The 22428-nt window shown below is 45.6% G+C and overlaps 1 protein-coding gene across 1 annotated transcript in view; it reads right to left on the reverse strand.

Moving 5' to 3' along the window:
- Window positions 1-9743: 9743 nt before the first annotated feature.
- The window catches only part of Jag1 (jagged canonical Notch ligand 1), a 35966-nt gene continuing 23281 nt past the window's right edge, over window positions 9744-22428 (reverse strand). Inside the window, exons 9-26 of the mRNA XM_031372046.1 lie at window positions 21911-22024; window positions 21201-21314; window positions 20690-20736; window positions 20252-20425; window positions 19676-19826; window positions 18541-18705; window positions 17985-18098; window positions 17375-17488; window positions 17170-17283; window positions 16878-16994; window positions 16377-16404; window positions 15834-15919; window positions 14586-14699; window positions 13898-14007; window positions 13574-13807; window positions 13047-13178; window positions 12754-12904; window positions 9744-11972 (exon numbers count right to left, since the gene is read on the reverse strand). Coding sequence (XP_031227906.1) covers window positions 11515-11972; window positions 12754-12904; window positions 13047-13178; window positions 13574-13807; window positions 13898-14007; window positions 14586-14699; window positions 15834-15919; window positions 16377-16404; window positions 16878-16994; window positions 17170-17283; window positions 17375-17488; window positions 17985-18098; window positions 18541-18705; window positions 19676-19826; window positions 20252-20425; window positions 20690-20736; window positions 21201-21314; window positions 21911-22024 — 2537 coding nt within the window. The 3' untranslated portion in view covers window positions 9744-11514. The remainder of the gene's footprint in view (window positions 11973-12753; window positions 12905-13046; window positions 13179-13573; window positions 13808-13897; window positions 14008-14585; window positions 14700-15833; window positions 15920-16376; window positions 16405-16877; window positions 16995-17169; window positions 17284-17374; window positions 17489-17984; window positions 18099-18540; window positions 18706-19675; window positions 19827-20251; window positions 20426-20689; window positions 20737-21200; window positions 21315-21910; window positions 22025-22428) is intronic.

The following is a 22428-nucleotide window of genomic DNA, read 5'->3' on the forward strand; positions in this document are numbered from 1 at the left end:
TGCTGGATTCCCTCTGATTTGGCTTCTATATATATATTTAACAAGACAGGGAGCAAATATTTATCAATATGTAGCATAACAAAGAGAAATTGGGTGAAGTTTTCTTCTAATTGTGGAGACCCATTCTGCCTGAGCTTAAAGTTTCTCTAGGTAAGTCTCATCCGTTGCACAGTGTCCCCACACTACACTAAAGTTTCCATAGCCATGCTGACCAGAGACTGTGCTTTTGTTTATTGAAGTAAAATCAGTAAAAGCATGCAATTGGCTCCCCAAGGCATCTGACCAGTGCTAATAGGTTGGCAGATTCTCCGAATGAGTTTCCAGGTGGAAATAGACAACTACCATAATCTCCAGGAAAGCTCTGGTCTCTTCACTTAAGTACGTTTAATAGACCGGGTGTCCACAGAATAAACACACTTTCGTAGTGAAAATGTACCTGTTTATGAATAAATATGTGGGGTTTGTGAATTTAAAATAAGTTTATTATGCAATTTGTTTACTTTTCGGGTAGGAGGGTCTCACTATATGCCATAGTTCTAACGCACAATGTAGCCTACACAGACCCCAAAGTCTGGGTCCTTCTGCCTCTGCTAGAAGAGTGTGTGTGTGTGTGTGTGTGTGTGTGTGTGAGAGAGAGAGAGAGAGAGAGAGAGAGAGAGAGAGAGAGAGAGAGAGACAGACAGACAGACAGACTTAAAACTGAATTAAGTTCAAAGAATACATATTCAAAGCATCCTTTTCTGAACATGTTATTTTTTAATTAAGCTCTGCTTGTAAGAATGTCTTTCCTCCCAGGAGCATTTCTTGGGTTTTGGAAATCTTGTTAAGTTAGATAAAGGAACTGTTTGAACCACTGACCCTTAAGATTTAGGTTTTGAGAACCTAATGAGAAACATTAAGATTAAATTTGACCCCTTAAGGGCTGTCTCAACAGTATGAGTTTGTTCCCACTGTGCTCCCAACTGAGTTCCAATAGACCTGGAGGGAGGGGGACACCTTCCAGAGAACCCTGACATTTCCCAAGTGAACTCATTTACATGTTGTGTGAGCATCTAGTCTTTGTTCAAGACTGATTGAAATTCTGGGCCACCTCTTTCTCTATATCACCTTACATCTTGGATGCTTGGGCTTCTGGTCACTTATAAGTAGATTTCCCTGGTGGCCCTGAACGAGTCCACCAATAGTGTCTGCTCCAAAATGTAATTAGAGATGTCCATGAAATGTGAAGAATTACTGAAAAATGGAAAACCAGTTTCATAGCGTTTTGGTCATCTTGGTACACTGTGTACCAATTCCCACCCAAGGATACCCTGCCAGGGGTGGGCTGGGATGGAGGTCTAGACTAAAGAGCTGGGATGGTGTAACAGCATGGCACTGTAAACTTCAAACCCTGGGTCCAGGAGCTACCTTGCCATTAATTAATTTTGTGTATGTTTTAGTACAAGCCACTTAATCTTCCATTTCTTCATCTGTCAAAAATGTCTAGTATTTTACGTATAACCCATAGCCCTCTAAGTACTGAAATAAGCATACCAAACCCTTGTGTTAATTTCCCCATCTGTTTAGAAACACTTCCCAACAGTGGGCACTAGTTGGAATCTCCTATGTAGTTTGTAGCTCAGTCTAACTTTCTGGAGTCAGCTTAGCCTACATTTTAGTATTTTTAAAGCCCCTCAAACAATGATTTTTAGGCAATGCCATAGTTAAGAACTACTTTTTCAAAATGGAGTGTGTATACTTATGTAAATCCTGGATGTTGAAGGAGACACAGTTGATCCAGAAGAATAGCCCTTTAAAAAGAGGGCTTTCTCCAAATCCGAAATCACATCTACTTTCAGACAAATGAGTAGGAAGTCTTTAGGGATAAGGTGTCAATCAATAGTAACACATTTAATCAAAGAGATGTGGTTTTTTTTTTTTTTTTTACTTCTGAGCCTCCTCTATTCTGCTACGTTAGACCCTGCACATCCAAACACATCATTCGCCACCTTGAGATACTGCTACTCTCCTTCGGAAGATGAGCTTTCAAAGTGCCTAAGTAATTGTCTGGAATTTCTACATAAACCTCTGGGGTTTGCCTTTGATCCATGATCATTAATATCATTAATAGGCACTCTAAAAGCGTATGTGAATCTCAAGCTAGCATTTGGCAGAGCAACGGAAGAATGAACGCTTTTAAAATAGTTTGGCTCAGAAAGCGCATGTGAAATAACCCTGTGGGAAAATTGGGAGACTTTCTCATCCCGCAGAGGATTACCTAGGATGAGACACTGACCTTGTATTTTAAGTCCAGTTCCATTTCTTAAAACCTCATTCATTACCCAGCCTGATTTATATTAAAGGCTAAAGTAGCCTGTGAGAGGCTTCTATGATGATGTACTGTTTGTGTTTGTCCATTGCTTTCTGCACAGTTCCCAGCAGACATTTTATCTTGTGTGCATGTGTGTGTGCGCATGTGTGTATATTTGTGCGCGCGCGTGTGTGTGTGTGTGTGTGTGTGTGTGTGTGTGTGTGTGTGTGTGTGTGTGTGTGTGTGGTTTCTTTAAAAAGAAAACAAGTTTCTGCAGGGGATTTACTACAGCGATTCAAGAAACTAGCTGGAGACTTTTCTTTTCCTGGAGCTCTACAGCAATCAAGCCCCAGAAGGCCGAGAGTGTCAGGGTGAGCAGATCACTGACCTCCACGGGGTAGAGGTCACTTCAGCACAGAAGACTCAAAAGGGAGGAAGAGAAAGCAACTCCACAGCAGGGATTTGACTTGCTTTAGGGCAGAGGAGCTTCTATAAAGGAGTCCCCAGTCTCCCACGCCCTTTCGCCTGCTCTTCTGTTACTGTTCAGCACTGTGCTCAGCACACACACCACACCACACATACACAAGCACACACAGCCCTAACTCCTCAGAAAAACATCTCACACCCTTTCTCCACCTGCCCCTAAGCTGGGGACAGATTGACAGCCCCTTCTCCAGGGGAGACAGGTGATGGATTGACTGGAAATTTTTCTAGGCCCAGTGGCTCTGAAGACCTTTTTTAGTTCCTCCTTCACACGCCTGACTGGTGAGAAGAACACAGAGAATTCTTTCCCAAACCCATTGTGGGTGCCTGGGAGGGCTTATACCAGCTCATCCATTCTTGTCAGAAGAAGGTGAGTTGGTAAATCAGAGCCCTTCCCAGCCAGAATGTGGAAGACTAGGCTGGGGCTTTCGGGACACATCCCAGGAGGAGGAGCCTGGAAAAAGCCTTCAGTAAGGATGCCAGAAACTTGTGAAACTTGTTTTATTTACATATTGCCCTGAAAATGCTCCCCTGGTGAGCTTTTTCCTTGGGCCATCCTGCTCAATGAGAGAGGCAGATGAAGCACATGGAAAGGCTTTTTCCAATGGCTCACCAATGAGAAGGGCTTGGCCTGGCTCAAAAGTATCTCTGGGACCAGAGGCTCTCTGTGCAAAGGTGTAGGGGGCTGGGGAGGGTACCTGCTCTTAGGAGCTTTATTGTGAAGCTAAGAATCTCAATTTGGGAAAAGACTCAAAGATGTCCATCCATCTATGTTCTGTGAATAGCAAGTCAGCGTGCCTTCCCATTTCTTTCCAAATCTGATGGTCTTCTGAACCCAGTTGTACATGAGTTGGGCTCATTTTGCATATTTGTTAGATCTACTCTCAGATGCCTATAGTATTCTAGGAATGCTTTCTGAATTTGCAAGACTCCCTAACTCTTCTGCTACCCCCATGCATGTCTGCCTAAACCAGCTGCTTTGCACATGAAAGCAAGACAAGATGGGGAAGAAGGTTGGTCTTGACATTTATTCTATTCTCAATCCATTGAAGAAGTAGGGGGATTAAACACTATATAATGTGAAAGTCATAGAGGGAAAATAATTGTTGGGAAAGGCTCTATAGGGGAAAAGCCATCGCAAAAACCATTTTGGAAGTGACCAATCTACTGAAAACCTCTATAAAACAGTCAAACATCAAGCCCTTTCAAAACAATAGAAGACTGATCCGGTGCCATGTCCTGAGGTCCTCCAAGGCCAGGCACCTGAACTGGGCACTGGTTTTAGTGGGAGGAGGGAGAAGGAATAACTGCATCCATCAGTCAAAGGCAGACCACGAAGTTGTGTGGAATTTAATTGGGATCCAAGTTGGGTTGTTGTTTGTTCTTGTTTTAAGTTCTATAGTTCGTTTTTGTCTTTTGCACACTGGTAGTAGGCACTGAATTGTATAGTCACTACCAAACAGAACATGTAGCTTTACGTTGCTATATAACAAACTGCTATAGATTTAGAGTCTTGAAAGCACATCTATTACTTCATCATTTATGACACCTTGAGCTAGATCCTCAGTTCATTGTTTTACAACTCTTAAGTTTGGGATATTAGTCACACTTTTTATCTGAAGCAAAAGAAAAAAAAAGGCTAAGGTCCATCCCTGAACTTCCTTACATTGTAACCTCTTGCTTGCAACAGCAGGTCAAGGATTCCCATTATCCAGCATGCCAAGGGGCTTCACCATAAGGACCCAGTCACCTTATTAGTGGAGATACTCCTGTTCTAGTGAGATAGCATATTTACAAACACCTATCACTGTAGTATCAGTATTTGGTCAATAACCAGGGTCCAGGAATCTTTGAAGGCCATCACAGATTTTTGCCTACCACTAGATCCTGCAGCCTATAAGCTCTTCTGTGATACATGTTCATCTAGCCAAATATCTTCATTTTTTAATGTACTCTTAACACATTACAGTTGAAAGATTAATAGCAGCCTATTTTCGTTTTCCTATAGTGTTTTCAATGCTGCATGGCAAAGAAACTGAGCCACAATGAAATCTAGAAATCCCCAAGTCTGTCCAAACCCAAAGCACAAAAACTATTAAGGTCCTGGTGGGAGAAACTTCCAAACCATAAATGTGGATGGAAGAGCTGTTACTGGAATCAAGGCAGTCTGGCCCCAAAACTCTTGCCTTTGAGCATAGATTCTGGCTTGCACACCAAGAGAGTGAAATTAACAATCATATCATGGGCCAGGTCAGTGTGGAAGCAGAAGTGTTTGTGAAAATATTTTAGAACCTCCCTGGTAACTGTACTACAGCCATCACTGTCCAAATGAGAACTCAGAGTGAGCTAGAGATGGTTGGGTATGGATGGAGAAAGGAGGCTGTGATGAGACCTGACCCTCTTCCCATCTGTGCTTCCTGCTCCCTTTTCATTACCCAGGGGCACTGCCTCCATTTTAGTCAAACCTATAAACCATCCACATTTGCCCTATGCTGCTGCTTTGTGATTTGAATTTGGAAAACTATATTTCCAATGCTACAAAGCCACAGGGAACCTAATGGAGGTATTTGAGTGTTCCAATTTGAACTTAGGGGATTTATGTTTCTCTCCACTCAATGGAGTTTATCCAAGTCATTCCTGCATGGGTACCTGGTACAGAGGAATGGTCTGGCCCACACTGACATGACAAGCAGGGACAGACAGGTAAAAGACAACTCAAAGGGTAATTCATCAGCCTCGGTGAGGGAGGGCAAGAAGTGAGTAGCATTTTTGTGGGGAAAGCAGAGCTGTGGGTATAGTTATGGAGACATGCCTATGCCAGCCAGAGGTGGCCACCAGTGGCTCACTAGGCATGGCCACCTTTGGTTCATTCATGTGATCCTGGATTTTAGTAATTTTAAATGCTCACATGATTGTCTGCTATAATATAGAAGGAGCCTTCCCAATGAGGTAGGCATATGGGATGGGGCTTAGTTGTGTAATTGCAACTACCAGAAGACACCCCATTGAGATTTGTTTAGCAGTAAGTTTTGAAAATGCTTATGGAGTTTTGTGTATATTCATGTGTGTGTGTGTATGTACATGTACAGACTTGTGTGTACACACAAGCAAGGAAGAGTGAAACCTATGGAGACCTGTTTCCTCTCAGAACCCCCTTTCCTGCAATTCATTTTCTAATTCTATGAAGCAGAACATAGAAAGGAAGTCTGAAACTTCCCAGGAACAAAGGGAAAGCCCAAAGGCCTGGGACTTCATCTCTGATGCAGAAAACACCCATTGCTCCCCAATTTGGAGATGCCACAATCCAGGTCACTCTACCTAAAGTATGTCAGTATCTTCTTCCTGGAGCCCCCATGAGCCTTCATGTTTATTTCCTGTTTAGCATTGATCACAGTGCTTCATAGAGATATCACCCAAGGCTAGATCCTGACAGAAACCTAAGTTCCCAGATGAAGCCCCAAACCAAGTAGCTCAGGCTGTCGCTGTCTCTTGAGGCCTCAGTTTGCCCTTCTTGAATCTGCTGATGGGTCAGATCACGGCTTATACTAGCATTTGGCAAGTCTGTGATGAAGGCTTTTCAACTGCATATGCATCTCTGGGAGGATGAAGCAAAAAAAGCTTTTCACCCTCCTTTTGCTAATCCCACAGGGGACAAACAGTATGGCTGCCTGAGTCGTCATCAGAAGGGCAGCGCAAATCCGAGTCTCTGGAATCTCCAGGATCTCCAGGATGTCCACCCTGCCAGGACAACATAGCTTTAACACAAAGCTGTACCTTTGCTGTTGCTGGGATCTGGTTTTGCTCCATGGATAAATAATTCAACCCTTGGTGCCCTGGATGTGGATATTTTCAGAGGAGCGGGTTGTTGAGACTACGGGGCAGACTTCCATTCAAGTCTCTTACTGGATTTAAGAGCCTTTACCCTAAGATAATTTCCCTGACTTGCATATCACAGGTTAATACTGGACCTGTGCATAATGATACATAATTTGAGACTTGTAAAAGCTGCGTTGGACTTGAAAGGAACACACTCTCTGCCAGAGAGGTTGTACCTGGCATGCAAGAGCAAGTAGTGCAGGTAGAACATAGGTCCAAGGCAAGGGAGCCACACCCTGTTGACATGGTCTCAGAGGATGCCATGCAGGTGTTAGGTCCCCTGGCTGCTAGGCAACCCCACAGCCCAGACCCTGCAAGCACCCACCCACAACCTCGATTGCCATTCTCAGGACCACCAGAAAGCAGCTGCTCAGCAAGGAAAATTCCCTTTTAGCACGCCCGGAAACACCGCATGCAGTCCTAGTGATGCAACACAACTGTCCTAATGACTTCTAAACTTTGTTTTTTAAGACTTCTGGGGCAAGAACCTCAAAAGACCTGCCTCAGGGGCCGCCTTCTACCTTAGGTAGCCAAGCCATTTGTTGGCATTGTTAGAGGCTGACATAGTCTGAGCCAGGATGTTTAGCTGCTTGTGGGGTGGGGGAAAAAATGTTAAGAAAAATAATTGTTGTTTTTGCAAACTATCTATTTAAAAACTGAACCTCAGGAAAGCAGATCTATGTTCCAATGCTTGGATGAATCAGAGCTTACAAAGTATAAATACACATTAGCAGGAGAAGGCTTCCCATAACCCACATACTTATGTCTCCCAGCCGGGAACCTCTGAACTCCTGTTTCTCATTCCCAGGAGAGCCAAGAAAGCGGCCCACAGTACAAACGGAAGGGGTGGGGCTTTGTTCAGTCTAAATTCAATCCCCTATGGACCTCCAGGACAGTTTGTTTGTTTGTTTGTTTTCCTTTTTCTTTAAAAGCAACTGGTATTCAGCTTCTTTTTCACTAGCAAACAAGCAGGCAGAAACTATTTAGGAAGGTGGAGACCCCCACTCTCTGCTTTCTTTGACTCCTTTCTACCAAAGAAATGTTGCTAAATAAGTTAACTTTGACTCATTGACCCCTCAGATCAGCTAATAAAGATGAATCACATAGACCACGGCTTGCTTAAGGGGCAGTGTAATCATTTTACTTAAAAATGATGTCAGGTGGTAATTTAGCAACAAGCCCGCTTCCAGGCTATCTAATTCCATTTAACAAGGAGGAAAAACATTGTAATTAATGAAGAGCTCATATTTTTGTTCTCAAAATTTACTGTGTGTGAGCAAAAAGGGGAAGGAGCAGAGGAGAAAGTTTGTTGACAAATATAGATTCTAAAATCCAGTTTTGGTGAGTTCTTATCCTACTGGCGTCTTGGACTGGGCTTGGGGCTCTGCACTGAAGAGAGCAGGAGGAGTTTCTTATGACTATCTCACTTGCATTTAGTTAGGTTAAGTATCCTACAGCCTCCCCCACCCCGCCCCCCACCAAGTTGTCTAAAACCTCAGGACAAGAAGAGCAATCACCACCAGCTTCGGGATAATCCTCTTGCGGAATTTCATAGCATACCCTAAGGTTTGGATTTTAGCTAGTGAAATTCTGGACTGGAACTTTTCTCTGCCAGAGCTTCTTTAAGAAGGGCTGAGAACATCTCCCAGAGTAGTCCTAAAAGCACAGTCCTCTCTCCTACCCCCTGACCCCAGCACAACCGGGTTTCCTTTGCTTCCTTCTCTCTCCACAATTAAGATCCTGGCTTTGAGCCGTGCCCACAGGAGTCTGACCTATGCCCTCCCACGTCTCAGTGTCGGGGACCAAAGGCTCGTCAAGACAACACCCATGAATCTCAAGATCACTTCCCTCCTGGAATGAAGAACTGCAGAAGCTCATTAACTTTTTTTTTTTTCTTGGCACAAAACTACCTGGCAGCTACTCAAGGAATTCTAGCATCCTGCAGAATCCAAGTCTACAAACCACCAGAGCAAGGTATTACTTCAGAATGCTATTTGAATCTGGTGCTGTGCAAGGGGAATGTCTCCTGGCTTATAGGGTCCCTGCTGCTTCTCCCTCTTCAACCCCACCTTGCAGAAACCAGCTGTCTGCCGACAGAGATTAATGAAAACGTATTGCTACACCAAGACAAGATGTCATGGGAATCTAAACCCATCACTAGCTGGGTCCTTCTGAAGTACCTCTGTGAGGCACCCAAATAAAACACTGTTGGATATAACTTCGGGATGTTAAGAGACATTGAATCCCTTGATAGTCTCTGTTTATGCACAGGTATTTGGGACATTTAAAACCCTACATCTATCCTGAAATGAGCTACCTACCTGAGAATAACCCCTAGACTGGTATAAAAGGAGAAAACTTCCCTGTGGGGGATGGGTACAGGAGGAGCGCATCTCTCTTCAACACTGACTGACCAAGTTTTTTATACCAAACTAGGAGGTAGTGGACAGGCCTGGATGCCAGGTTGCTAAAGAGCTTTGTGAGAAAGGTAACCTTTGGCTTCCTAACCAGAACCAGGGAACTCCTGGTGACTCTCCAGAGTTACTGGAATGTGTCCACATGGCTTTCACCACAACTCATCCATCCCTTGCTGAAGAGGAATTAAGAGGTCAGCTTCCTGCACCTCCCAATGTGGGAACTGACAAGACCCCTGGAGTCACAGGGAGCTATGGCTTTTGCCAGTTACAGATATGGAGGGCAGTTCGATCTTGTAACCCCTTGGAAAGTCAGATACCAGGCAGCCTAACACTCACTCCCTGGGCCAAGGTGTCGACTAGGTGGGCCCTAACATCAGACTACTCACGTTGTGGCAGAGACCCTCAGGGGATAAGCATATACATAAAGCCACAGGGTGTGGCATATGACAGCAAGGAATCACTATTAATCTATTCCAAAACGGCTAGGAGACAAGAAAGAGAGAGAGAAAGAGAGAGAGGGAGAGGGAGAGAGAGAGAGAAAGAGAGGGAGAGGGAGAGAGAGAAAGCGCCAGACTCCCTCCTTTGGCTCAACACCAAATCTGAGCTGTTTGAACCACTGTTAGTGTAGTGCGCATTCCCTGTGAGTGCTCCCAAGCAATTCACCTCCACACTGCAAGCCATTAATCCAGTGGTATTTATTCAAGCAGTATTCACACTTGTCAAATGACAAGGGAATGGGGGCTCCCCCACAGCTCCAGCCTACACAGCAGCCTCAGGGTTTGTTGAGAACTCAGAGAACTCTGTGTTGCTGTTTGCTTCACCGAGCCAAACGACAGGATGGAAAAGCCAGCAAGGGTTCCATAACCTCAGAAGACTCCACACTTGTTCCATGTTTTCATACAAAAAATTTAATAAATATTACTTTTCAAAATTTATTGCCAGGAACAACACATCAAAGATGTATTTTATGTTCATTATAACACTAATAGGACAATACAAAGTATCTTCCATCAGGTCTCGATGGAGAACCAGGATTACTCTGTTTTATAAGCCTTTTTTGATCTTGTACTTGGTAATAGCACTTTGATTTCCTCACTTAAGGCAGGCAGTGTACTCTATGGCAAATTCTAAACAGTGATCTAACTGGACATTTTATGGTTCAAGTATTCAACTAGCTTATTAGAATACTCCCTAAATGCAGTAGACAACAACAATTAAATCAAATCTACAAGTGGTTCAGCATTACATACGAATGGTGAAAAGAAATCAGAATTTACAAAGTAAGATTGGTACGCTTTCAACTTCACACAATTAAATTGATATTTTTAATGAGATTCAACCAGTCACATTCTGGCTACATAAGACACAGCTCAGTTTGTTCCCTTGAACTGTTCTGTAGCACACGGCCTGCCTGTCTCTTTTCAAGTCTAAAGCAGGGGGAAAAAAAAGAAGGAAGGAAGAAGAAAAGAAACCTGTTCTAGACTAATTGTCAATCTGCCTCAGTCAAGTCCTTAAAATATGTCTTAAAGTGATGCTCTAAAGGAAGGGTCTGAACACCTGACGTCGTACAAAAAAACAAACAAACAAACAAAAAAAAATCCATCAGTATTCCCAGGGGAAAAAGCCTATCCCATCCTTTCAAGAGAAACTATTTCCAAACACCTTAATTTTGGCTTGCAGGCAACAAGTAATGAGAAAAGTTAACAAAAAGAAAAAAAAAAAGCCATATGCTTACAACACTATCAAAAACCTTCAATTCTAAACACATACATATAAATAAAAAGGAATGATGTTTTAAGGCTCTTGATTATTAAGTTAATAAATCAAATATACACAGTGATTAATAAAAAAGAATTATTTACAAAACTATACAAAAATTCTACTTTGACACACTTTTCCTCTTTAAATTCTTCATTTTACCAGCAACTGCTGACATCGAATCCCCCCTCCCCCAACAACAAAAATACAATAAAAAAAATAAATAATAAAGTCATTTGTGATAGTTGCTGTGGTTCTGAGCTGCAAAGGCACTTTCAAATACAGAACTACTCGAACGTCATCATAAAACCAATATACAAAAACAACTCAAGAGTCAATAAATATAAATAAAACTATGATCCTAAGGCCGCCATCACCATTAGGACCGCTGGCAGATGTGGAAGCTCCAGGCCTAGGGCTGGGCAGCTCCTGGGAGCCCGATGTGTCGGCGGCAGGGGAATGGGCACCCGGGCACATTCACTAGTTTTTGCATAGCTGTGAGCGCTGCACTCGATTTCCCAGCCAACCACAGAAACTACCAGTGCCAGTGGAAGCCAGCTTGTCGAAACTTAAATTAACACAGGATTCTAAGTCAACAACAGCCTCAGACTGGAATACGACAACAGTTTAAAGAAACTACAAGCCCCGGGGTGCCCTCAAACTCTACCTACAGCGGCAGCCCACTGTCTGCTATACGATGTATTCCATCCGGTTCAAGCTCTGGGCACTTTCCAAGTCTCTGTTGTCCTGTTTGTTTGTCCAGTTCGGGTGTTTTGTCGGCGTGCCGCTGGGGGCCTTTTCCTCTCTGTCTACCAGCGTGTACACTGGCTGTTTGGCAAAGCGGACTTTCTGCTGGTGTTTATCCATGTCATCCTCCTCCACTTCCGAGTTGTGTGTCCTAATTTTTGACATTTTGGAGTTTTTGTTCTCATAATCCTTAATGGGGACCGTGTTGGCTCCGTGTTTCTCGATGGGGTTTTTGATTTGGTTCAGCTGCTCGCGCACATTGTTGGTGGTGTTGTCCTCGGGGGCGGAGTGAGTGTGGCTGCTGGGCTTCCGCCGCTTCCGTACACACCAATAGAAGGCTGTCACCAAGCAACAGACCCAAGCTACTGTTAAGACAGAGCTCAGTAGAGGAACCAGGAAATCTGTAAGACAGGGCCAAGGACCAGTTAACTCAACAAGAAGAGCTATCGCCATGGGAACAGAAGAATGCCAACAGTGGTCTTCCTGTATTCAGCCCCTAAGAGGGGCACCGTGGGGACAAGCCCCTCTTCACAACTTCACAGACAGGCTAACCATTGCCAGAAGCTGGCCTTTAGGACAGCACCCCTACCGTTTCTCCCAATTCCACATGACAGGGGTTGTTTGCGGTTCCACAGGGCCTGGCTACTTTGGTGGCTCAGGATTAGGGCTGACTTCAGAAGCATCAGAAACCCAGTGCAAGCACAGACAACTCCAATTCCCAAAAACAGAAACCCTGGTTTCTGCTCAACCGAAACAGTGAGGCTCCGGATCACCAAAGGGTCAGTTTGAATACCCTGAAGTACCATCAAGCCATTTACCTAGTGAGTGCTGGCCCAGCGTTCAGGACCAGCTGTGCTAGAATCCCCAAACTGGCTCTTGTAGAGCATCAACAGCTCAGGGCAGGCACTGCCGTGCCCCGGGGCTCTGCACTGGATCTAAATCACACCTCTTTTGATGGGAGCTTTCCAAGAAGAAAATGCATACAGCGTGGGTCAGGTGTACCTCTCTGCCTTCCTCAGCCAATACCAATATTGATTTTGTGACTCTAGGCCAGGAGTGAGGGGCTTCTAAGGTGTAAAAGACGGCTAGCAGATCATTTCCTGGGTGATGACTTTCCTGGATGGTGCAGTAAAATCATTTTCACAGTTACCAGGCAAGGGTATATTCCAAATGGACACCCACCTGTTCTGTTTTTCAGAGGACGCCTCTGAACTCTGACTTCTGCAACAGCAGCAATAAGTGAGCTATTTCCCTCCCGTTTACTAACGAGATCTATTATTTTATCAGTAATTTCCTTGACAGGGTTTCCATCATCCCGGATGTCTTCTGCAGACTGAAATAAAGCAAACCGATGGTAGTTATCACTCAAGCTTAACAAGAACAGCTAATGTTTTCATTGCAATTGCTGTCTGATACTTTCCAACTTAAAATCCCCCGTAATCAAAAAATTAGGAGTGAAATAGTCTTATACTCACAATGGCCACGTGTATTTCATTGTTTGCAGTCAGGGAAGGCTCACAGGCTATGTAGATTGAATATTCAGCAGAAACATTCTTTAGAATATTCAAATTCCTCAATTCGCTGCAAATGTGCTCGGTGGTAAGACCCTACAATGAGATTTTTTTTTAAAGATTAACACATAAGTCAAATAATGGAAGAAATAAAAGGCTCCAAGTCTCATCAACTGGCTAGATAGAAACTTCAGTCTGTTTTTTTTTTGTTGTTGTTTTTTGTTTTTTGAGACAAAGTTTCTCTGTGTAACCCTAGCTGTCCTGGAACTCACTCTGTAGACCAGGCTGGCCTGGACTCAGAAATCCGCCTGCCTCTGCCTCCCAAGTTCTGGGATTAAAGGTGTGCGCCACTACCACCCAATCCCTCAGTCTATTCTAAGAGACAGATTTTGGCTAAGGGGAGGAGATGACCCCCTCATACTACTCTGAAACTGTCCTACTCCTTCGAAACAAGCAGCTGTACTCTCATCCCCATTAAAGAAGTTACGCACTGGAGACATCATCTCTTTGTTAAAGGTGAAAGTGATGTTTGCACAATTATCCTGGTAATAGGAGTCAGATGTGCACTTGGTCTTCACTGGCTGCAGGCTGGAGGACCGACACTCGCCAACACCAGTGCAGGGGCGCACGAAACACTGGTCATCCAGGACCGGAATGCAGCTCTGCCCACTGGGGCACTCACTGTGCCCTTTGTGGAGCCGGCAAGGTCTCGGGCCACACCAGACCTGGAGAGAAGAGAACAGGAACCGGTGGCTTAGCAGGCATGTCCACCCACGATTACCGCTTGGGAGCTTCAGCAACGTTTGTTGCCCTACCTTGGAGCAGGCCACCCGTCCATTCAGGCACTGGCAGGTGTTACAGTCATCATCCCACTTGGCTCCATCAAGTAATACTCTCCCCATGGTGATGCAAGATCGCCCTGAAACTGAGAGGTGGAGACGCTTAAGTAAGAGTTTTTTTCCCACAGGCTGGATCACATCATGGTTCTTGTAAGTGTTTACCCCCTCCCTGTTAAGAAATTGGTTACACCCGTGTCTCTTCCTCTGCCACGTGATGACAGCTCCCTCCCACAATGTCAAGCACATGCACCCGCCATCCCCTCTGACTGCTCACTTGGGTCACTTGACTAAAGCAGTCTCTGCAGATGTGACCCGAGAGACCCTTTAACAGAGCTTTCACAGTTGAGCTGGCCTCCTGTGTGCCTGCCATCTACCATTGAGAAGAAGAACATGCCTTGGAGATACCTGAGGACCAGTCACAACCAGAACTGGGTAGTCTGCCCAGCTGTCGTGCTACAAGCCCCAAAAATGGATACTGCAAGCTACTGGACTTTAAGAAACTTTGTTACACGGCAACTTTGTGGCAACAGAAACCCCACAGCTACCACCCTTGCTTTGTTCCCTTCCTCCTTGAGCATGGTTCACCCCCACTGTGAGCTGTGGTAACTGTGATGCCCATCCAACTCAAGGCACAGGGAAGGCAGCCGGACCCTGGCACGCCTACCTTCATGGCACCTGGCCCCACTATGTCCCGGAGGGCAGATACACTGGTAGCCATTGATCTCATCCACACAGGTGGCCCCAAAGGCACAAGGGGAAGACTGGCACTCATTGATGTCTAAGAGAAACGAGGTTAAGTTCAGGCTTTAGTGAGAAGTTTTTTCACAGATATTGCCAAAAAGCATCCTGATACAAACTTGGTGAATTCCCACGTACACAACAAACAAATCACTAATCGCCCATAAAGCTTCTACCAGGTCCTGACTCCCTAAGACCATGACTGTTCCAATTCCTAAAGCTGAGAACTTTTGCGGAGGGAGCAAGTTTTCCTTAGCTTCTCTCTCCTCTGACAGCACACTTTACACGAAGGTTGGCAACCGTTCCCTGAAAATGGGTCAGAGCGAACATTTTAACTTCACAGGCCATAAAGCCGGGCATAACCACTGGTGTCTGGTGGCACCCTATAAGCAGGTGCAGGAAATAGACAGGACCAAGTAAGCACAGCCAAGTGCCAATAAACTTCATTTACAAAACCAGGTGGGACAGATGTGGCCCTCCTTTGCCAAACCCTGATTTAAAAAGTGAAACAGATATAACCTATCTATACAGTGCAGCCACTATGAAGTCCAGCCCATCTCAGACTATGGGACTTCAGACACCACTAATATTTTAAAGAATTTGAAAAATTCTTTAAAATGCAACTGAAACAGAAAAAAGCAACTGAAACAGAGTATTCTGCACTGTTTTGAATGGGAAAGAGATGTTTTTAAAATTAGGCAAAAAACAAAACAAAACCCAAAAAGCAAAACAAAACAAAACAAAACAAAACCAACCAAACAAAAAGAACTTCTCACTTCTTCTTGATCCTAATCGTTTGTCTGGGGCCTGGACAAACCCACTACAGAACAGTCTATGGAAGCCAGAGATACAGCCGTCTGCATGGACAATAGCTTGGCCATCATTTCATGCTAATCACAAGGGATGCATACACTTTTTTTTTTTATCCTCAGGGCTCTCTCATAGCTTAATCGTCAAATTCTATGGCTGGCACTCTCCCAGAGAACAAAAAAGACTGTGCCACCAGAGAACGACTCAGGAGGACACCAGCCAGGGGTACTTAAAAGCCAAGCTAGAGATAGGAGTTAACTTGAGTTGTCAGGGCTATCGGGAATTAGAGTCTTCATTGTTTTTAAAAAGGAAAGATTTGGATGCTGGAGGACGGACAAGGGAGATCAGATATAGTGATACTTACTTATCCTGCAGTCCGGCCCGGCAAAACCCGGGGCACACTCGCAACGATACCAATTGTCTCCATCCACACAAGTCCCACTGTTATAACTAAAAAACCAAAGGTGACCTTAGTTACCAACATCCAGGTCCACAACAACCCCAACACATGAAGAAGCCATGCCTACCACAAACACAGGCGTTCACCCCAAGCCATATCTGCTGCTGACCGAGGAGCTTAAAAATACTGATGCCTGGGTCCTGTGCCCCCTGAGAATCTCATTTCCTAGGTCTCAGTCGCAGCCCAGGCACTGGGACTTTTAAAAGTTCCCCAGGTGATTCTCTTGTACAGCCCGAGCTTGAGAATCATGGCGCTAAATGAAGACACAACCTGGATAATTAAAGTGTGGTCCACAGAGCAGCAGGGCAGGGTCACCTGGGAGCTTGTTAGAAACACACAGCCCCACTGCAGACCTCCTGAATGAGAACCTACATTTTCAACATCATCCCGGGAGATTCCCATGCATCTTAAAGCCAAGAACCAGCTTAAAAAGGTTGCTACACTTACCAGGGATGAGGACTGCAGTCGTTGGTATCTGCAAAGAAAAGACAACAGCGTTGGGGGGGTCTCCATCAAAGCACCATTTACTTATTTCCATAACATCCAGATGATAAAAGTCACACTTAATACCAGTCAACTACGCTGAAAAACCTAGTCTAAATTGGAAGCAGGCCCGGACTATGCTCAGTTTCATTTGCCGTGGGACACATGTACACAGGAAGAGGCCCTTGAAGGGAACAGGGAACAGGGAGGGCTGAGAATGGAAGGAGGCAGGCTGCTGGTCAGACCGGGGCTGGGAAAAGAGACACCATCTGTCTCCACTTATCTCCCAGGGAACTTTCTCATGCCCAGGTCAGGGCTGTATCCCATCAAGTCATTAGTAAGGACCCAGGTGATACAAAAGCAGACATCAAACAGCAGCCGTGCTTCTGGTTTCGTTTCCAAGTCCCCATGGGTATTTTGGGTAGGCTGCAGCAACCCAGGAAGAATTCAGGGGAGGCCACTCACTTTGAGTACAAATAGGCCCCTCCCAGCCTTCTTTGCAGACGCAGGTGAAAGAGTCTCCGTTGACCACGCAGGTGCCTCCGTTATGACAGGGGTTCGGCAGACAGCTACTGTTTCTAGCTATAAAACAAAAGCAGGTTAAGACCATCCCCCCTTCCAGAGGCTCCAAGGTGATCTGAAGGGTCAGAACCCGACCCAAGGAAAGGATCATTTCCTTGATCATTTCCTAGGTGGCAGATCACCTCAGATGATGGCCTTGCCCACAGCAAAGCCCACCCCAGGGGCAGAAGGTCACCTATATTACAGGTCGTTCCTTCCCAGCCACCAGGACACATGCACTTAAACGTATCCACTTCATCATAGCAGGTACCACCGTTATTACACGTGGCTTCGTCACACTGGCTGTCACCTGAAGAAAGAAGACCTTAGCATGAGTCTCTCTGCTGGAGAGTTCCACTCCCTCAGAAGACAGACAGGAGACCCTGGCAGCCAACACTTACGGGAATGGCAAGTCTTTCCTTTCCACCCATTTTTGCAGTCACAGTAGAAGTCGTTGACCAGGTCTCGACATGTACCCCCGTAGTGACAGGGGTTCTGGCTACAGTCATTTATGTCTAGAACCAAGGAGACACAAGGCTGAAGCACTCTGTCCATGATAAAGGGTAAAGCTCTCCTATGATAAGGACCAACCCTGGCTTTCTAGGCTATCTTCCACGAACAAGTGAGATGTCCTAGGACTTCAACTTCATCACCCTTTTAAGAGAAGTTCTCAGCTAGGAGGAAAGAGTTATAAAGAGGACACAATCCTCCGGAATGCCATGGCAATTAAAATCAAGATGGACAGAAATGTCAATAAGTCAGACAGGTTCCTTCCAGGCACTTATCCTAACTACCAATCTAATTCTACCATTCCCCAGTGGTGGCTCCTCCCCCACTACTACCCAGCAGCCTTAATAAATGCTATGGAGATACAGGAGGTCATTATAACCACCATAATAGAAATCTCTGGGGGAAAAAAAAAGGCTTCCCCCAAGGAAAGGTGCTATCCGTGCTCTACCCCCAAACACTCGCCCTGGAGCCATCTGTCCCCTAAAGCAGCAGCACACTCACTGTTTTCACAGTGCACTCCCTCCCAGCCGTCACTACAGATACACTTGTAGGAATTAACACCATCGATGCAGGTGCCACCGTTTTTACAGGGGTTGCTCTCGCAGTCGTTGATATCTGTGAAAGCAAGCACAGGGCAAACTGAGGAGCCGAAGGGCCAGTCACGCAGCCACCAAAGCACTGCCTGGTGACTTTCCCAGCTGCCTCCTTAGCAAAGGCACCCGGAAACATCACTACCCTTTCTATGCCGAGGCTTCTAGACGGTACCTCCCCATTTTAAGACCCTCACACATCGGCTTATTTGGTAGGCCTGGAGAAGAAGCTTCTATAGAAAAGGGGGACCCCTCAAATAAAGTTAAGATTCCACAACATTCCAAAATCATCTTGGGAAGCTCAAGAGACCGCTGGCAGTCTTACCAATTGACTAATGCCTCCATGTGGGGCCTAAAGAAGCCACTACTGGTTGTCCTCTACCTTATTTTCTTACTAAAGCAATTCAAATACAAATGTTCCCCAAGCTGGGTACCCACTGGGCTCCCCATTCCAAGCGGAGTCTTACTTTCATGGCAGTAGGTGCCGGTGAAGCCTTTGTTACAGTCACAGGTGAATTTGCCTCCCGACTGGCTCTTGCACTTCCCATGGGGACCACAGACGTTAGAAGAGATATACCGCACCCCTTCAGGCGTATCGTTGGAGGCCATGGCCACAGTGCAGCTGTCAATCACTGAACACAGGCTTGGGATCAGACTCCAGCCACATACCCACAGACAGCATTTCTAAGCAGAGGACTTAGCCCATGCCTGCCTGATTGGATAGGACCATTCCTTGGGCTAGTGAGTTAACGCATCAAGAGGTACTTGGGAACTAAAACCCAAAGTGTTTCTATGACAGGTAAAATGTAAGACTCTCAAGGACAGAAAATTTTTTAAAGTCTTTTTTTTTTAACCACACCTTAATATCTGATTTGTTAAATACTTGTCAAAGAAGAAAGGTCACCTCGACACGTCCCCCTATCCCACCCCAGCTTCCCCCAGCCCCCTCGACAGGGTTTCTCTGTGTAGCCCTGGCTGTTCCGGACTTCACTTTGTAGACCAGAGGCTTGCTTCCAACTCAGAGATCTGCCTGCCTCTGCCTCCTGAGTGCTGGGACTAAAGGCGTGTACCACGACCGCCCAGTCCTCCTCCATCTTCACCAGGGCTAAAGGACAAACCTAGCTATACAAGCTTTCAAGTTATGCTTCCCAATAGAGTAGCCATGGGCCACATGTACTTATTTTTAAATGAATTACACCAAAAAGGCATCTCAAGCACCAACACCCAGCTATAGCTACAATAACTGAAGCAAACCCCAAACTTCCCCCACCACTGCTACAGACCCCTGCTGACAGCGCTCCTCAGAGGAACTCTTCTCTTTTGTCACAAACTCTCGGGCCACCTCTGAACTGGGATGATAAATGGATTTCACATTCCCTCCCTTGGGCAACTGGTACTGGGGCTCTCCCAACTGGCAGCCTGACAGATTACCTCCATATGGTTTTGTTTCCCTAAGTGATCAGATTAAGTATTTTCTATCTGAAAGTCTGCCTTCCTCACCCATTTACCACTTGTAAGAGCTCTAAGGAGAGATGGCAGGAGCCGGGTCTGTGGAGAGATGGGTCTGTGGAGAGATGGGCCCCTGGTGAGGGAGACAGATACCTTCGCAGGAGGTGGTACGGCAGTGGTCTTTCAGGTGTGAGCAGTTCTTGCCCTCATAGTCCTCTGGGCACTTGCAGAAATAATCACTGGCACGGTTGTAGCATTGGGCACCGTTCTGGCAAGGGTTGGGCTCGCAGTAATCGATGTCCAGCTGCCAGATGGCAAGAGCGTGAAGGAACAAAGGATCAAAAGAAAACAAAGGTGTCACCATCACTTCTCTGAGCAGTCAACACTTGATTATTCCAACCACTTCCACAAGGAGACCCCCGACACAGAACACACCCATGTGACCCTTAGGGTCACTCCATCCCAGGAAAGCATTAAAGCCCAGAAAACAGGGCTATGGGAGGACACTCAGCCAAGCAAACGGGTCACAGTTATCAGTAAGAAATCATTCGACCCTGCCTTCTAACAGCATTTGCCTAGCAGAAACCCTCCAAGTCAGTAGGGTGCTAGTTGATGTCAGAAGTCTAAAACAACTAGAGTGGGGGAGGGGAGGGAAGAATGGGGACAGGGTGATGGAGAAAAGGGTTCCATGTTAACACTTGGTGATATGAAGTTTTTGCCTCCGCTCACCTGACAGAGGTTTCCAGAGAAACCAGTGGGACACAGACACTGGAATCTGTTGATTTCATTCTGACAGTGACCCCCATTCAAGCAGGGGTTGCTAGCACACTCATCGATGTCTCTTTCACAGTGATCGCCTGCATAGCCAGGTGGACAGATACATCGATAACCATTAACCAAGTCCTGGAAGAGGAGAAGGGGGAGAGACACGTGCATATTTTTCTATGTATCCACGAACCCAGGGATTTCACGTGACTGCTGTGGGTCAGGCAATTCTCTGAAATGGCCTTGTGCTAACCTTGAGCCTGGACTAGAGAGGCTCTTGGAAAGCTAGGGTTGGTGAGGGGACTCAGCTTCTCACCGGCATTTTAAATCCCACAGGCACATAAATCTTAAAAGATTTGTTGTCATGTGTCAAGGTTTCCACGTAAGCAATGATTTACGTACCCGACAGGAGGCGTCATTCTGACACTGGCCAAGGCAGTCATTGATATCTGAAAAAAATAAACAAGCCGTCACATTAAAGAGCCACATGACAATGAATTCGGGTTCACCTGAAAAGTACAGGGCTGATAAATGTTTCAATCAGATTTCCCTGTGTTTCCGGTGAGATAAGGCTATTGGGTGGGGACCCTCCCAGACAAGGGAGTGAAACTTCACCTTATTATTTTAATCACCTTATCAGAATCTGCCCAATTTTAGCGGCTAACAAGCCTGATAAATTGTATATTTTTCTTGCCGAGCTAGCCTGGCCCCTCCCTCTCCAAAAACATTCCCTTCCGGCTAGTAAGGTAAGGTTTTCCTTCTATTCAGCCGGAGAGTGCTTAAACAGCTTATATCAAAGCTGTGGGTTCCATCCTTAACATCACAAAGGAAGGGAAACAAGAGTTTCCTTCAACGATGAATCGAAAAAATACTGTCATCCAAGTTTCATGAAAATCAAAACAAAGTCACTCACTTATGTCACAATTCTGACCCATCCAGCCAGGAAGGCAATCACAGTAGTAGCTGGCAATCAGATTCTTACAGGATCTGGCATTTACACAAGGTTTGGCCTCGCACTCATTTGCATCTGAAAAGCAGCAAAGATGAACAGTGACAAATGGGGGGCTGCCCCCACCCTACTGCTGTCCCCTTGAAACGAAAACACCATAGAGCTGCTCTGAAATATGAGACATTTTAACAAGCTAGCTAAATAAGAAATAGGAGGTGTCTCCTATTTGGAGCATCGGAGCCCCCTCCCCAGCCCTTTGCGCCAACAAGGGCTGCTAATTGATAACTTTCTTTTGGGCTGCTGGCTAACAAACAGTAAGTCGCCAAGGCACGTCTGTGCAAAGCCCAGCACAATCCAGTTGCTGGGATTTAAATGTGGCAAAAAGAATGCAGACGGCTCGTTCCTCCCGAGGTCATCCCTGTTTGGCACCCAGCTGAACACTCCTCGGACAATTGACAGGGTTCAAGGAATCCCAGGGCTTTCCCACAGGACCTAAAAACCCTAAGCCATTTACATGCAAGGTATTTCTCCCAGGCTCCTTAGACCCTGACAGTAAATTACTATGTATGATGGAATACACACACACATATTGTTGGCCACATGCTCATCCCTCCTCACAGCTCTGAGGAGCACAGCCAACCTTGGCTAAGAAATTACAGTCACGAGAGACTTACCTAACTGACAAGTCTTGCCAGTCCACTGGGGTGGGCACACACACTTGAATCCATTCACTAGATCCTGGCAGGTGCCTCCATGGGAACAGTTATTTGGAGAACAGTCATCGATGTCTGTCCAATGAGAACAAGAGAGGGGTGGCAATTTAATTTCCTTTGGTCCCCCTGGCAATCAGATAATGCCACAGCACTCTCGGAAAGAAGAGTCTTCACCTAGGGACTGATGACCGGACACCTGCTACAAATCTAAGAAAAGCCACCCCAAGGAAGGGAGGTGATGAAAGGACCCAAGCCTTTATTTTAGCTTTAAATCCCTCCCTGCCCTAGTTCAGTTAATCCGTCCCTAAGCATTGAGGGAAAGAAAAGACAGTGCGGAGACACACAGGGTATCAGCTCAGGGGTGACAAGGGACATTCTTATCTGCTTAATCTTTACTTTTAAAAGAACCCTTTCCTTCATGGTTCAGAGATTGCACGCAAGGAGGAGGCATGGAAAAGTAATTCTTTTTTTTTTTTTTT

The sequence above is a fragment of the Mastomys coucha genome, unplaced genomic scaffold (assembly GCF_008632895.1).
Source record: "Mastomys coucha isolate ucsf_1 unplaced genomic scaffold, UCSF_Mcou_1 pScaffold15, whole genome shotgun sequence".
Taxonomy (NCBI): Eukaryota; Metazoa; Chordata; class Mammalia; order Rodentia; family Muridae; genus Mastomys; species Mastomys coucha.